This window comes from Musca autumnalis, unplaced genomic scaffold, assembly GCF_047663935.1.
Source record: "Musca autumnalis isolate F117 unplaced genomic scaffold, ASM4766393v1 scaffold_3, whole genome shotgun sequence".
NCBI lineage: Eukaryota > Metazoa > Arthropoda > Insecta > Diptera > Muscidae > Musca > Musca autumnalis.
Genome location: NW_027411866.1, coordinates 229863073 through 229881209, shown reverse-complemented (window position 1 = coordinate 229881209; position 18137 = coordinate 229863073). Strand labels below are relative to the sequence as shown.

At 29.5% G+C, this 18137-nt stretch overlaps 2 protein-coding genes across 4 annotated transcripts in view; both read right to left on the bottom strand.

The window, feature by feature from the left end:
- Nucleotides 1-1808, bottom strand: part of LOC141399086 (potassium voltage-gated channel protein Shaker-like) — a 110240-nt gene extending 108432 nt beyond the window's left edge. The window contains exon 1 of the mRNA XM_073977153.1: nucleotides 601-1808. Coding sequence (XP_073833254.1) covers nucleotides 601-773 — 173 coding nt within the window. The 5' untranslated portion in view covers nucleotides 774-1808. The remainder of the gene's footprint in view (nucleotides 1-600) is intronic.
- Nucleotides 1-18137, bottom strand: part of Sh (Potassium voltage-gated channel protein Shaker) — a 756962-nt gene that overhangs the window by 314033 nt on the left and 424792 nt on the right. The gene's annotated exons all lie outside the window — the stretch shown is intronic.

Here is an 18137-nt window from a genome sequence, read left to right as displayed (position 1 = left end):
AAATATCCTCGATTAATGAAAAAATATTTTTTAAAAAGTCCATGATTAATTAAAAATATTTAAAAAAAATCCATGATTAATGAAAAAATATTTTTCTTAAAAATCCACTATTAATAAAAAACATATTTTTTAAAACAATCCACGATTAATGAAAATATATTTTTTAAACATTCCACTATTAAGGAAAAAATATATTTTTTTAAAAATACACTATTTATGAAAATATATTTTTTAATAAATCCACAACACCTGCCCACAATCCATAGCAATTTAGGCAGGAAACTTCCAAAACATCTTTTATAAAATTAAGCTTTGTTTAAAGGTTGTTTACGTCCATCATAGGTGATATAGTTTTTTTTAATTTGCTTAAATGTGGTGTCGAATTATATTTTACTTTGGAATTCGTGAAACTTCCAACAACACGCCTACGTATATTTTGGCATTATTATTCTTTGCTGTATATTTTTTTTTAATTTTAACTACTGCAAATATCTCTATCTGTTATTTTATAATATTAATAATATAAGATATAAGTAAGTTTGTAATTAAAAAAATAAATAAATTAGAACTGATTGCAAAAAGAGTTTCTTTCAACCATACCCGTCAAATGATGCTCTGGACATTAGGGCATCACGGGCCAATTTACGATCGGCCAACTTCCGTTGTTCCTCCTTTTGTTCGCGTTGCTCTTGTTGATGGGCCTGTTGCTGTTGTTGTTTCTTGCGATGTTGTCGATCTTCGCCGAGGCCATATAAACCAGCTACGGCAGCCATGATGCTTGTTGAGTCTTATATAACAATTGCAACAACAAGAACCACTTTTACACTATTTGTAATATTTAGCTAAGCTAAGTTCTCTAAATTTCTGTCAGAAACAGAAATTTGATGCACATCTAATAGATCACAGCTTGCTCATACAACCGTTCGTTCCACCATTAAACTGGGGGAAATTGAAATCTAATTTTTTTCATAATTTCGAACGAAACAAAAACGACGCGTACGCGTTGCCACCAATACCCAATGTTAGACGTTGGACTCTCGCTCTCTCAAGTCTTGGCAATATCAACAATGATTATGAGAATTAACATTATGATTTGTGTGGAATTGTTTTATAACTATAACTAGGAGTAAAGCATACTTTAAGGCATTGTTTGTATAGCATATTTTGGGGCATATCACTTTCCTTAAAAATAATAAATTTTAACATTTTTTTTTAAAAAGAGATTTTGTTTTTGTTTTATTTTATGATTAGTAATAGAAAATTTGATACTATTAATTTTATATAAATATTACTTTTTGTTCTTAAATGTTTTAAAGATTTAAACTACACAATTTGCATGAGTTTTAACGTATTATGTGTGAGGCTTTTCAGAGTTCCTTTCTTCATTCTAGAGGTTTTCCTTATGTGTGCTTTTTCCAGTTGTGTGTTCTATGTTCTTTTGCTTGTTTTTCTCTCAAGGAACCAGTAATATTTGGGTTGCGATGTGGGTTTTATTTTCTTTCTGCTGTATTTTTGTTGTTGCTACAAATTTACGACTGATTGTTGTTGTGGTTGGTTTCTTTCAGTTGCCACACTAAAGTTAAAGTTTTTTACGTTTCATTTTGATCGGTTTCTGCGGTGTTATTTAATTATTAAAATGCAATTTTCATTTCCTCTTTTCTTCGTTTTATTTCTGGCCTTTATTTTTGGCTCCGCTCTTTTGTATCACTTTTTATTCTTGTTGTTGTTGCTGCTGTTGGTTTGACACAATTTCGAGTTTGTTTTTTTCGTTTATTTTTTAGTTACTGTTCTTGTTACCGAATTGCTACAATCTGCTATTGGTTAAGTTGAAAAAAAAAAGAATTAATAGTGTACGAATACTCCTGATGTTCGTTATCATCCAACCATTCATTTTCTTTTAACTCGGCGTAGCGTTCCTTTTTGGCGGACGTGCTGGTTATCTGTGTTGTTATCCGGTATTCACTTTAAAGGGTTTTTCTTTTTTTTTTTTTGGTTTTATTATTGTGAAGAAAATCTACACCAACAAAAATGGTTGTTAAACTTTATAGTTGCCGTCATTTTGGTCATGCTAACGTCATAGCTTTTGTTAGAGTCCGTCCAACTTCTTCGTCTTTTGTGTTTGTTGTCTATGTGTTGTGTCTGTACATATGTGTGAGATGGAGCAAAAACATAAAATCGGAGCGTACTTAACCCGCACACCATTTCAGCAAAAGAGGAGTGGGTAACAAATAATGGAGTACAATGGAGAAAACAAAAAGTCTATCAATAATGACTGTATTGGAATTCGTAGATACGAAAATAGAGTTATTAAGCTAAATAAATCCCATATTATAAGGTTTAGATTTTGTTTTGCCAACAACGCTTCAGATATTACGTTTTCAAATGAAAAAAATATTTTTTAAAAAATCCACGATTACTGAAAAAAAATATTTTTTAAAAAATCCACGATTAATGAAAAAAATATTTTTTAAAAAATCCACGATTAATGAAAAAAATATTTTTTAAAAAATCCACGATTAATGAAAAAAATATTTTTTAAAAATCCACGATTAATAAAAAAAATATTTTTTAAAAAATCCACGATTAATGAAAAAAATATTTTTTAAAAAATCCACGATTAATGAAAAAAATATTTTTTAAAAAATCCACGATTAATGAAAAAAATATTTTTTAAAAAATCCACGATTAATGAAAAAAATATTTTTTAAAAAATCCACGATTAATGAAAAAATATTTTTTAAAAAATCCACGATTAATGAAAAAAATATTGTTGTTGGCGTTTTTTATTGTTGGTCTGCAGAATTTTACATCTTTGTGTTTATTTCAGCTCGAGTCCATATTTTGTTGCAATTCAATTGTTTGAATAACAACAAAATATTTTAAAGTGGATATGAAATTGATTAGTTGCGGGCGAAGGGTAGGGAATACTATAGTTTCAGTTGTCACCAAACAACTTCATCAGTTCCCTTTTTCGCCGACTCTGTATCGATAAACAGGTCAATAAAGCCATATTTCAAAAATTTCTCATTTTATTTAATTTGCTAGATGGCTTAATTGACCTGTTTATCGATACAGAGTCGGCGAAAAAGGGAACTGATGAAGTTGTTTGGTGACAACTGAAACTATAGTATTCCCTACCCTTCGCCCGCAACTAATCAATTTCATATCCACTTTAAAATATTTTGTTGTTATTCAAACAATTGAATTGCAACAAAATATGGACTCGAGCTGAAATAAACACAAAGATGAAAAAAATATTTTTTAAAAAATCCACGATTAATGAAAAAAATATTTTTTAAAAAATCCACGATTAATGAAAAAAATATTTTTTAAAAAATCCACGATTAATGAAAAAAATATTTTTTAAAAAATCCACGATTAATGAAAAAAATATTTTTTGAAAAATCCACGATTAATGAAAAAAATATTTTTTAAAAAATCCACGATTAATGAAAAAATATTTTTTAAAAAATCCAATATTAATGAAAAAATATTTTTTAACAAACCCACGATTAATGAAAAAATATTTTTTCAAAAATCCACGATTAATAAAAAATATTTTATAAAAAATCCACGATTAATTAAAAATTATTTTTTAAAAACTCCACGATTAATAAAAAAATATTTTTTAAAAAATCCACGATTAATGAAAAAATATTTTTTTAAAAAATCCACGATTAATGGTAAAAAATATTATAAAAAATCCACGATTAATAAAAAAATATTTTTTTAAAAAATCCACTATTAATGAAAAAAACATTTTTTAAAAAATCCACGAATAATGATAAAATATTTTTTAAAAAATCCACGATTATTAAAAATATATTTTTTAAAAAATCCACGATTATTAAAAATATATTTTTTAAAAAATCCACGATTATTAAAAAAATATTTTTTAAAAAATCCACGATTATTAAAAAAATATTTTTTAAAAAATCCACGATTATTAAAAAAATATTTTTTAAAAAATCCACGATTATTAAAAATATATTTTTTAAAAAATCCACGATTATTAAAAAAATATTTTTTAAAAAATCCACGATTATTAAAAAAATATTTTTTAAAAAATCCACGATTATTAAAAAAATATTTTTTAAAAAATCCACGATTATTAAAAAAAATTTTAAAAAATCCACGATTATTAAAAAAATATTTTTTAAAAAATCCACGATTATTAAAAAAAATTTTAAAAAATCCACGATTATTAAAAAAATATTTTTTAAAAAATCCACGATTATTAAAAAAATATTTTTTAAAAAATCCATGATTATTAAAAAAATATTTTTTAAAAAATCCACGATTATTAAAAAAATATTTTTTAAAAAATCCACGATTATTAAAAAAATATTTTTCAAAAAATCCGCGATTATTAAAAAAAAATTTTTTAGAAAACCCACGATTATTAAAAAAATATTTTTTAAAAAATCCACGATTATTAAAAAATATTTTTTAAAAAATCCACGATTATTAAAAAAATATTTTTTAAAAAATCCACGATTATTAAAAAAATATTTTTTAAAAAATCCACGATTATTAAAAAATATTTTTTAAAAAATCCACGATTATTGAAAAAAAAAATTTTCTAAAAAATTCACGATTATTGAAAAAATATTTTTTAAAAAATTCACGATTATTGAAAAAATATTTTTTAAAAAATCCACGATTATTAAAAAAATATTTTTTAAAAAATCCACGATTATTAAAAAAATATTTTTTAAAAAATCCACGATTATTAAAAAAATATTTTTTAAAAAATCCACGATTATTAAAAAATATTTTTTAAAAAATACACGATTGTTGAAAAAATATTTTTTAAAAAATCCACGATTATTGAAAAAATATTTTTTTAACAATCCACGATTATTGAAAATATTATATATATATTTTTTTTAAAAAACCCACGATTATTGAAAAAATATTTTTTAAAAAACCCACGATTATTGAAAAAATATTTTTTTAACAATCCACGATTATTGAAAATATTTTATATATATATTTTTTTTTAAAAACCCACGATTATTGAAAAAATATTTTTTAAAAAACCCACGATTATTGAAAAAATATTTTTTTAACAATCCACGATTATTGAAAATATTATATATATATTTTTTTTAAAAAACCCACGATTATTGAAAAAATATTTTTTAAAAAACCCACGATTATTGAAAAAATATTTTTTAAAAAACCCACGATTATTGAAAAAATATTTTTTAAAAAACCCACGATTATTGAAAAAATATTTTTTAAAAAACCCACGATTATTGAAAAAATATTTTTTAAAAAACCCACGATTATTGAAAAAATATTTTTTAAAAAACCCACGATTATTGAAAAAATATTTTTTAAAAAACCCACGATTATTGAAAAAATATTTTTTAAAAAAACCCACGATTATTGAAAAAATATTTTTTAAAAAACCCACGATTATTGAAAAAATATTTTTTAAAAAACCCACGATTATTGAAAAAATATTTTTTAAAAAACCCACGATTATTGAAAAAATATTTTTCAAAAAACCCACGATTATTGAAAAAATATTTTTTAAAAAACCCACGATTATTGAAAAAATATTTTTTAAAAAACCCACGATTATTGAAAAAATATTTTTTAAAAAACCCACGATTATTGAAAAATTTTTTTTAAAAAATCCACGATTATTGAAAAAATATTTTTTAAAAAATCCACGATTATTGAAAAAATATTTCTTAAAAAATCCACGATTAGTGAAAAAATATTTCTTAAAAAATCCACGATTAGTGAAAAAATATTTCTTAAAAAACCCACGATTATTGAAAAAATATTTTTTAAAAAATCCACGATTAATGAAAAAATATTTCTTTAAAAATCCGCGATTAATGAAAAAAATATTTTTTAAAAAAATCCACGATTAATGAAAAAATATACCTTAAACAATCCACGATTAATGAAAAATATATTTTAAATAAACCACGATTAATAAAAAAATACTTTTTAAAAAATCCTGGATTAATAAAAAATATTTTAAAAAAAATCTATGATTATAAAAATTCACAATTACTGAAAATTATGTTTTAAAAAATCCAAGATTAATGACAAAATATTTTTTTAAAAAAGTCCAAGTTTAATGAAAAATATTTAAAAACACCTTTAATGCAGTACAAAGAAGGCTTTCTAAAACAAATCCACGAATAATAAAAAATATTTTTTTTTTAAATCCACAATTATTGAAAAAATATTTTTTTGTTAAAATGCACGATTAATAAAAAATTATTTTTTAAAAAAGATTAATGAAGAAATATTTTTTAAAAAAATCCATGACTAATGAATTTTTTTTTTTTAAAATGCACATTTAATGAGATATATTTTTTATAAAATCCATGAAAAAATATTTTTTAAAAATCCCCGATTAAGGAAAAAATATTTTATAAAAATCCCCGATTAAGGAAAAAATATTTTAAAAAAATCCCCGATTAAGCAAAAAATATTTAAAAAAAATCCACGTTTAATGAAAAAAATATTTTTCAAAATCTGGCCCAATTTTCAATTTCGAGCAGAAACGTTCATACATACATAGTGTTTAAAAAATAAATAATGTTTAAAAAATAAATAAATTATGAATATCCGATGTCTAAAAAACATGAAATTAGCAGAAACACATTGATTTCAAATTATTGTATTTTCTGGCGGTCAGGACGAAAAGATTTGGATTTACTTCCGTTCTGTAATTTATATTTTTAATTCACATATTGTAGAAATTCAATTCATGACAAACCTATCATCAATTAACACAAAACCACATACAACAGCTGCATAAGGACAACATTTTCATTTAATTTTTCAAAAAATCTATTTAGTTCTCACAAAAGCGCACACACACACAATTGCAGATGAGACGTCATATCTATCACACAAAACCCATTAGATTTTAATTTATAATTGTCATAAACAGTTACAATTAAAGTGTCAACACAACAATTGCCCAAAGATATGCTGCTGATGCTTTTGTTATTCTAATAATAAAAAATATATTTTTTATAAAAACAAATTAAACATACCATAACAACAACAATGACAACACATTATTGCCCCAATTTCCATTTTATTACGCATACACAGCATTTCCACTGAAATGCTTACTTTCCTCACTTGTTGTTATTATTGTAATAAAAAACAGCAGCAGTAGCAGAACAATACTAATACAAATGCAATATGTTTGAAATACACCATAGAAAGATACAGCAGAAGAAGAAGAAGAAGGACAATAAATGAATGAATTTGTCATGGAAACACACAAATAAAAAAACAACGATTCCTTTGAACTTTGAACATAGTCAGACAATTGTATTGGTGAATGAGTAGGTGGTGGTGGCGAAGGAGGAGCAGCAGTAGAAATGCCAGTGCAACATTTATTGCAGCAGCAGCAGCAGTTTGTTATGTCTATTCTTCTCTACTATATTTTTAAATAGACTCTAACCCACTACCAGTTCTATGTAGTTTAAACACCAGTTTCAACCTAGTTAAAGGTTAAACAATGACAATAGAAATTCACTGAATCAGGGACTTCATCTAGCTTTTGTGTGAACTTTTTCTTTTGTATTGTGATACTTGTGTAGCAGCAACACAGAAAAAGATACAACAACACAATACCCAAAATATAACAATTGTCGAAAAAATCTATTTATAGCCGAAAATATTTGATTTTATGTACATAAAAAATGCAATGAAGATGCACGTTGGGTATATTACACTTTGTTGAACTTCCATGAGGTGCACACCCAACAATAGTAGTAGAAAATATACAAATGTAAAAAACGGACAATACAATTTAAAAAAATCAATAGGTGAATAGGAATGTTGGTCTTAGAGAAGTAATATCCTCGAATTGTACATCATAAACTTTTTCTAAAATCTTAAGAATAAACCTTTTAACATACATGTTAGGGTAAGCTCACCTGCCTTGCACACTGTATGCTTGGGTTCGATTCCCATACCATTAATGGTGGAAAACAGCGTAATCTTGGCGATATTTATTGGGCATTTCAGACATGAAAAGCTTCTCTACAAGAGGTGTCTCTACAAGAGGTGTCTAAAGTTAATGATTTCGGATATATACTTTATCTAATTGTGAACAAATATGACGTAACTGTTCGACTCCTACTGATATTCCGAGACGTTTCAATTATCAATCAGTTTAAGCCATTTAACGATGTTATTACGGCGTGCGCGGAAGTATTTCCAGCCTTTCATTGGTACAAAAAAAGTTTGTCTGATCGATTGAAAAATTCGGCGTCAATATCCCAACAGTTCGCGAAAATAAAGTGATTGTTTTTCCTGATGTTTCTATAGCTCTATCGGAAAAAGATCAGAAATCATCTCGCGAAAAAATAGAAAGATATTTTTTATACCCTCAGCCTTTAGGCTAAAGAGGGTATATACACTTTGATACGACCAAAAATGTACCTCATCGAAGAAATGGTTTTAGACAATTTGGAGTCGATTTAGCAATGTCCGTCCGTCTGTCTGTATGGTGCGCGATAACTCTCGAAAGATTCAATCGATTCCAACCAAATTTTGTACTTCGTAATATTTTGGCCGAACTTGTTTAATTTCAAAGATGGGCCATATCGGTCCACTCTCTCGGATACCTCAACCACAGAATTTCTAAATTTTTCTGTAAAATTGTGCAATCGATTTGTTCCAAAATTTGCACATCGTATTATTCCTTCTAGATATGGATCGGTTCGACTCCGTCGAGTACCTTCCACACAAAATTCGGAAAAAGTGAAGTTTAAGAGCTCCTCTCGGAACATTTTGAATTTTTTTAAGAAGATTGTATTTGCGAATCCCTTTACGACGGTAACATTTTTTCGGGGGTAAGTCCATACTTTCAGAAATAATGGCTTAAATGCTCCTAGGAACAGTTGCAAATCCGCAAGATAACAATCGCAGTGAGTTTATGATTGGACCAAAATTTGTGCATCGTATTATTTCATCCAGTTATGTATCAGGTTGGAACATGTGCTATATCGGTTCCGTAATTCGTGTACCTTCGTAATTTAATATTTCGAGTTGTAAATGAATCAGAAGTTTGTTTACTAAAAATTTTAGATATATGTTAATGAGGCTATATCAACCTCACATTACGGTACCTGTAGATACCACGTACATATTTTGAGGTAACTCGTTATTTGTCTGCAAAGCTGACTGATATATTCCTACATGTTATAGTAATTTTTGGTAGTCGTATCTACTTTCAAATCAACTTAATCAATTATTTTAAAAAGGGCATGTCACACTGAATAACTAGCTATTCCTTGGCCACTTGAAATGAAATTTGAAAAATAAGCTAAAGAAACATATCGATGCCTTACTTCCCCAACCTCGTATTGTAAAATTTTTGAGGAGAGATACAAAATATTAATTTTTTAATACATCGGTGGTTGGGCAAAAGTTTAAATGAAGTTATTATTATTATTATTATTATTATTATTATTATTATTTATTTTATTTTATTTTATTTTATTTTATTTTATTTTATTTTATTTTATTTTATTTTATTTTATTTTATTTTATTTTATTTTATTTTATTTTATTTTATTTTATTTTATTTTATTTTATTTTATTTTATTTTATTTTATTTTATTTTATTTTATTTTATTTTATTTTATTTTATTTTATTTTATTTTATTTTATTTTATTTTATTTTATTTTATTTTATTTTATTTTATTTTATTTTATTTTATTTTATTTTATTTTATTTTATTTTATTTTATTTTATTTTATTTTATTTTATTTTATTTTATTTTATTTTATTTTATTTTATTTTATTTTATTTTATTTTATTTTATTTTATTTTATTTTATTTTATTTTATTTTATTTTATTTTATTTTATTTTATTTTATTTTATTTTATTTTATTTTATTTTATTTTATTTTATTTTATTTTATTTTATTTTATTTTATTTTATTTTATTTTATTTTATTTTATTTTATTTTATTTTATTTTATTTTATTTTATTTTATTTTATTTTATTTTATTTTATTTTATTTTATTTTATTTTATTTTATTTTATTTTATTTTATTTTATTTTATTTTATTTTATTTTATTTTATTTTATTTTATTTTATTTTATTTTATTTTATTTTATTTTATTTTATTTTATTTTATTTTATTTTATTTTATTTTATTTTATTTTATTTTATTTTATTTTATTTTATTTTATTTTATTTTATTTTATTTTATTTTATTTTATTTTATTTTATTTTATTTTATTTTATTTTATTTTATTTTATTTTATTTTATTTTATTTTATTTTATTTTATTTTATTTTATTTTATTATACCCTACACCACTATGTGGGGAGGGTATTATAAGTTGGTTTTGGCCAAAAAGTTTGTAACGCATCGAAATAATGGTCGTAGACCCATACTTATATATATCAAAATGAATGTCTCGACGAGCTGAGTCGATCTGGCTATGTGTGTCCGTCCGTCAGTCCGTCCGTCCGTCCGTCTGTCCGTCTGTCCGTCTGTCCATCTAAACCTTGTAATCACGCTACAGGCCGCAATTTTGATCGGATCGTCACGAAATTTTGGATGTTGATGGGGGTCCCGGAGGGGAAGAAGCCTATTGATTTTGGTGATGGTCGGATAATATTTAGGGGTCGGAAAGGGCAAAAAACTTAGGTGGATAAAAAGACAACGTTTTTTTCCAAAGCCAATATCTCAGTTTCTGTATGGGGTATACCAAAAGCAAAACCTGACAATGAAAGCAGAAAATATCACCTTTTTAATGATGTAAAGTAGGTGCTCGTAGGTGATCCAACAACGAAGATATCGCAATAGTAGCAAATAAAACCCCAATTTTCATTATTGCGATTTTAATTATATTGACAAATATCACAGCTTTGGTTGAAAATTTTCCAAAAGCAAAGCCTGACTATGAAAGTGGAAGATCCCGTCTTTACAATGATGCAAACTAGGTCGGCGTAGGTAACCAAATAACGGAGATATCGCAATAGTCGGTAATACATCCCATTTTTCTATTTTTTTTGGAAATCACGCTACAGGTCGCAATATTGATCGGATCGTCACGAAAATTTCAGTGTTAATGGGGGTCTCACAGATGAAGAAGCATATTGATTTTGGTGATGGTCGGATAATATTTAGGGGTCGGAATGGGCAAACACTTATTTGGAGAAAAGTCAACATTTTATTTCAAAGCCAATATCTCTGTTTCTTAAAGAGGCATATCAAAAGCAAAACCTGGAAAGGAAAGTAGAAAATATCACCTTTACAACGGTGTAAAGCAGGTTGTCGTAGGTGGTCAAATAGCAGAGACATGGCAATAGTCGATAATATATCCCATTTTCCGATTTTTTTGTAATCACGCTACAGGTCGCAATTTTGATCTGATGGTCACGAAATTTTGGGGGTTAATGGGGGTTCCAAAATAAAGAAGCCTATTGATTTTGATGATGGTCGGATAATATTCAGGGGTCGGAATGGGCAAACACTTATTTGGAGAAAGGTCAACGTTTTATTTCAAAGCCAATATCTTTGTTTTTTTAAGAGGTATATCAAAAGCAAAATCTGGCAAGGAAAGTAGAAAATATCACCTTTACAACGATGTAAATTAGGTTGTCATAGGTGGTCAAATATCAGAGATATGGCAATAGTCGATAATGCATCCCATTTCCGATTTTTTTGTAATCACGCCACAGGTCGCAATTTTGATCGGATCGTCACGAAAGTTTAGGGGTTAATGGGGGTCCCAGAGAGGAAGAAGCCTACTGATTTTAATGATGGTCGGATAATATTCAAGGGTCGGAATGGGCAATAATTTATTTGGAGAAAAGGTCTACGTTTTATTTCAAAGCCAATATCTCTGTTTCTTTAAGAGGTATATCAAAAGCAAAACCTGGCAAGGAAAGTAGAAAATATCACCTTTACAACGATGTAAAGTAGGTTGTCGTAGCTGCAAACAACAGAGATATCGCAATAGTCAGTAATGCATCCCATTTTCCGATTTGTTTGTAATCACGCTACAGGTCGCAATTATAATCGGATCGTCACGAATTTTTTGGGAGTTGATGCGGGTCCCACATAGGAAGAAGCCTATTGATTTTGGTGATAGCCGGATAATATTTAGGGATCGGAATGGGGAAAAACTCATTTGGAGACAAATTCAAAGTTTTATTCTTTGTGAATATATTGGCTTCTAGTAGGGGTATTCCAACGACAAAGCCTGTCAATGGAAGAAGAAAATATTACCTTTACATTGGTGAAAAGCAGGTTGGCGAAGGTGGTCAAACAAGGGAGATACCACAATAGTCGGTAATGCATCCAATTCTTCCATTTTTTGCAATCAAGCTACAGGTCGTAATTTTGATCGGATGGTCACGAAATTTAGGTGGTATTATTTTTGGTGGTAGTCAGTTTATATTCCCTAAAAGAAATGTTTACCAGTGAAAAACTTATGCACAGGGGTAGTGGTGTAGGGTATCACATTGTCGGCCCCGTCCCGACAATAGCTTTGCTCACTTGTTTTATTTTATTTTATTTTATTTTATTTTATTTTATTTTATTTTATTTTATTTTATTTTATTTTATTTTATTTTATTTTATTTTATTTTATTTTATTTTATTTTATTTTATTTTATTTTATTTTATTTTATTTTATTTTATTTTATTTTATTTTATTATATTTTATTTTATTTTTGTTTTGCTCTGTGCTGGATTTGAATATGCGAACGCCTAATTTGCTGTCAAACACACTACACAGTGTGCCAGGCGTACGAATATTAAGGTTTGCATAAACGCTTACATGTGCATCACCAACTCATCGTAATTTTGCTAATTTTTTTCGGTATTGAAGACACAACTCACGGTCTTGAAGCCAGACCCCACCCATTACTTAGTTATGAGATAAGTAAGTAGTTTTGCCTTTTAATGTTTTTTTTTTAAATAACCAATTATTTTTTATCTTACTGGTAATGCAGGATGAAGTTTTTGCCCGGGGAAAAATATGTCGCTGTGATCAGAACCATTTCTCGAACAGACCTTAATGATCATTTTGAGATTTTGTGAGCGGAGAAAGGAGTTGTCCGGTATAGTTGGTCATCGCAGTTGATTTAAGTTTGATAGTTATATTGCCATCATTCATTTTAGTTTGTTACCAAAGGATTTTTTAGATATTTTTGGATCATTAAATCAGGAAGCATGGACTTTTTCAAGAAAAGCATTAGATCATTGTAAAAAGACCAGAAGGATGAGCTTCCTTAAACGCTTCAAAACGGCCCTCAAACAGCTCCTTATGCGAAAATTTTCAACTTTTAACTTTTTTAGTGAGAATAGGCCTTGTCCGATATATGTAGATATTCTTAGAAGATGATGGAAATTGAAAGAAATATTGTGATTCGCCACATCTTCGGCCAGATTGTATACGCTATTAGTAAGTTATCGTTCTCATCCGTCATTGTAGTTGATGCCTGCAGAGATTTTAGAGCTTTTGGATCATGAGATACCAAAGTTGGATCAGGATCACGAAAAAAAAAAATATATCATTGTGGTCAGGACGATCAAAACTATATTGAAACAGCCCTTGACTATCACTTAATCGACAATATTTGTGAGGAGAAAAACTGGCAGATCTTGTCCAATATAATCCATTAACTCACTTGATTTGAATATGAGAGAAATATTACGATCTCGTAGTTTTTTTTTTTTTTTGCAGAGCTATTGTTTCATTTTTTAAACAGCATTGACTAGTCCACGAACAAAATTGTATCGCCCTAAAGGGCCGCAGGAATAATCTGCTGCAAAAACTATCCGAGACATGTCCTTCAACTGCACTATGATGGTATTGCGCAGATACATGAAGGTGTTGTCCGATAGATAACTTTATTGTAACTTTATGTACAAACCTACATATATGAAATCGGTCACTTTTTTAAAAAGTGGGTATTGATTGCTTTTTTACGGTCAGAGAAAAAAGACCCATTTGGTAGTGAGATTCGAATAATTACTATTTTTTCCTTTTTTATTTGTCGATAAAATGTTTCCTTTATACCAGTGTGAAACATTTATTATTTTACAGAAAAAAAAATTAGGAGAGGTCTATCGTCGGACGAGGCCGTCCATGAGATACCCTACAACACTTCCCCTGGGCTACGTTCTTCATGGAATTTGTTTTATGTGATTGCGACACGTTATGTGTTATTTTCTTTATTTTTAAATGGCTACCAACTTTTTTTAAATTAATTTTTGTATTGAGAAAAAAGGCCAAAGGTAGAAATACCTTTCGGCGATTTTTACCGAATCGATCAATTAAAAATACCAATATTACGAGGTATTACATTACTTTTTACCAACGATGGAACAAAAACTTCAAGATTGCGCACATCATTATACCCTCAGTCTTTAGGCTAAATAGGGTATATACACGACCAAAAATGTGATACGACCAAAAATGTGTCTCATCGAAATAATGGTTTTAGACCCCAAGTATGTTTGTACGATATCCCCTTCAGACAATTGAGTCCATCTAGCAACGTCCGTCCGTCTGTCTGTCTGGCTGGTTGGTGCGGACGATAACTCTCGAACGGATAAATCGATTTGGTCCAAAACATGGTATGATAACTCTAGCAGGGAGTAACCGAATTGAACAAACTTTGCTATTGGTAATATTACTTTCAGACATAGATCGGGTTCTAATATGGACTATACGATCCACTCATTTGGGTACCTCCCACACAAAATTTGGAAAAAGGATAGTTTAACAACTCCTCTCTGATCTTATTAATTTGTGATGCAGCAGGTTGCACTTGCCGTCCCTGTTACGACGTTGTAATTTTTTTTCGTGGGCAAGTCCATACTTCCTGAGATAATGACCCTAAAAAGTCCAGAAAATCCTACCGGCACTACCAAAACTGGGTAATGTGTAAAATAACCCTTTAAGAGAGAAATCGATTTAGCTCAAACTTTGTAAATTGAAAAGTAAACTTTTAATATATTTAAATTCAGAAAAATAAGTACAACATTTTTAATTATATAGTAAGGAAAATATAAAAAAAACATTGTTCCACAACATCCCATACGGGACAAGGGAGACTTCTCTCATATCAATGAGTGCACCCCGATTCATATTTACTACTGTTTATCGCCGAGTCCGAACGGCGTGTCTTAAGACTCCACTTGTGGAGAAGTTTTTCAAGGCTGAAATACTCAGGAAATGTCGCCAACTTTACTGAGGGGTATATTGTCACCGTTGAAAAATGTTTGATGTTGCCTGGTCGGTGAATCGAACCCCCCGACCTTCTGCGTGCAAGGCGGGCGTGCATACCATTGCACCACGGTGGCACCCAAGGAAAATATAAGGAAAACATCCATAGACTAATAAAGAAAAAAAATATTTCCTACAGATTTGTATTAGGTCCGAATATGCACTACATCGGATCACTCCTACGGGTACACCCTACCCAAAGTTTGGAAAAAATGCACTCGTCTTGGATCATTCTGAATTTGTTTGCAACATGTAGTTTTTTGCGGCCCTTTCCATCTTGGAAAATTTTCAAAACATTAAAAAAACCTACGGAAGTATTGTGTTAACTTTTTTTCTTCGGGAACGTGGCTGAGGGTATATCTCTGTCAGCTCAGCTGACTGATACTTTCTTAGTTGTTATATTTTGCATCAATATAAAATACTGGGTATTTCTCTATCATGATTTGACAAATTATCTATCATGATTGTGACATTTTGTACCATGGAAAGGTAAATGTAGTTCTTTACGAACAAACTAGAACTGTAAGGGAACCCACTTATATATATTAGATAGTAGTTACGTTATATATCCGCAACATTGGTATAATTTGCATAACGGTATAGGTCAACAGTTGGTCTTCAAGTTTCGTTTTCATAATTTGTCAGAATATACCTCCGGATCCAAAAATTAAATTTGGATATTTTTCTAAAAAAATTATGGTTCATTTACCTCTTGCACACTATCCGATCATTATCCAAAATTATTGCTATTTTTATACCCTCAGCATTTATGCTAACGAGGGTATATAAACTTTCATACGGGCCAAATGTGCCTCATCGAATAATGGTTTTAGACCCCAAGTATGTTTGGACGAAATGTGTTTCAGACAATTTGTCTGTCTGTCTGGCTGGTGCGCACGATAACTCACGAACGGATGAACCGATTTAGTCCAAAATTTGGCCTTCGTAATATTTTGTACAAACTTAGTTTAAATTCGATGATCGGCCATATCGGTCCACTCCTTCCGGTACGTCCGGTACGATAACCCTTGGAGGAAGTAACAAATTTGGTCCATCCTTTGCACATAGTAAAATTTCTACAAGACTTAGATGAGGTTCCAATATGGACTCAATCGATCCACTCCTTCGGGTACCTCCCTCACAAAATTTCGGAAAAGTTCAGTTTAGGACCTGCTCTCGAATCACATTGATTTTTGTTGCAGCAACTTGTATTCACTGCCCCCCAAACGACGGTACAAGTTTCATCAGGGGCAAGTCCATACTTCCTGAGAAAATAGCCGGAAAGGTACAAATAACCCCTCTGACACCGCGTTAAGTGGTTGGAGCGAAATATAACTCTCGAACGGATCTGCAGATTCGGTCCAAAATGTGGCCTTCGTAAAATTTGGAGCAAACTTAGCTTAAGTTCGGAAATAAGCCATATCGGTCCACTCCTTCAGGTACCCCCCCCCCCCCCCCCACAAAAGTTCAAAAATGTTCGAAAAAATTGTGCGCACGATAACTCTTGATGGGAGTGACCGATTTGGTCCATAGTTTACACATCCTAATAAATCTACCAGGTATAGATCAGTTTTGAATATGAACTATATACGGCCACTTCTTCGGGTATCTCGCACACAAAATTTTGGATAAATTCACTTTAAGAACTGCTCTCGAATCACTTTGATTTTTGTTGCAGCAACTTGTATTCGTTGCCTCAATTACGATAGTAAATGTTTTTTAGGGGCAAATCCATACTTCTTGAGAAAATAGCCCGAAAGTTGTAAAAACCCCTATGACACCATACGTAGTGGCTGGAGAGCTCGGACCGAATACTGCGTCCGTCCACACTTTGGATATTGTAATATTTCCTTGAATATTAGATGAAATTCGAAGATGGTGCTAATAAGTCTACTCCTAAATCTCTAAATATTGTCAAAACTTAGTTTACGTTCAAATTTGGGCCCTATCTGTCCAATAATAGTGCTACCACCCACACATATGTTCAACATTTTTGTGTGGTTAAGTGTCTGTTCGATGATCCTTTATTTACCAAAGGTTATCCTAGTGGCCCTGTCATAAAAAGCCCTATCTCTCGATATCCCCGCAAATGTTTGAGCTTTAATCCTATTTATACTTTAATCCTATTTTACTTTTATCCTATTTATACTTTTGAAAAATTTTGGGTGGTGGTAACACATCTTCCACGAATAAAAATATAGTCATTGTACTAAAAATTTTACCAATTTTCATACAACATGTTAAATTGCAAGCTTCTTCTTTTTCATAAACCTAAACTATACCTAAAATCTAGCGTTGCTCAGACCATTATTACGATCTACAGAGCCGCTACAAAATCGCATACAAATTGTGTTTATACCCTCAGCATTTATGCTAACGAGGGTAAATACACTTTCATACGGGCAAAATGTGCCTCATCGAAATAATGGTGTTGGACCCCAAGTATGTTTGGACGAAATGTGTTTCAGTCAATTTGGAGTCGATTGAGCAATGTCCGTCCGTCTGTCTGTCTGGCTGGAGCGCACGATAACTCTCAAACGGATCAACCGATTCGGTCCAAAATTTGGCTTTCGTAATATTTTGTCCAAACTTAGTTTAAGATCGAAGATGGGTTATATCGGTCCACTCCTTCCGGTACCTCCCCCACAAAAGTTCGAAAATGTTCGGAAAATTTGTACGTGCGATAACTCTTGACGAAATTAACCGATTTGGTCCATGCATTGCAAATCGAGAAATGTCTACCAGACTTAGATGAGATTCCAATATGGACTCAATCGGTTCACTCCTTCGGGTACCTCCCACACAAAATTTCGGATAAGTTCAGTTTAGGGCCTGCTCTCGAATCGCTTTAATTTTGGTTTTAGCAACTTGTATT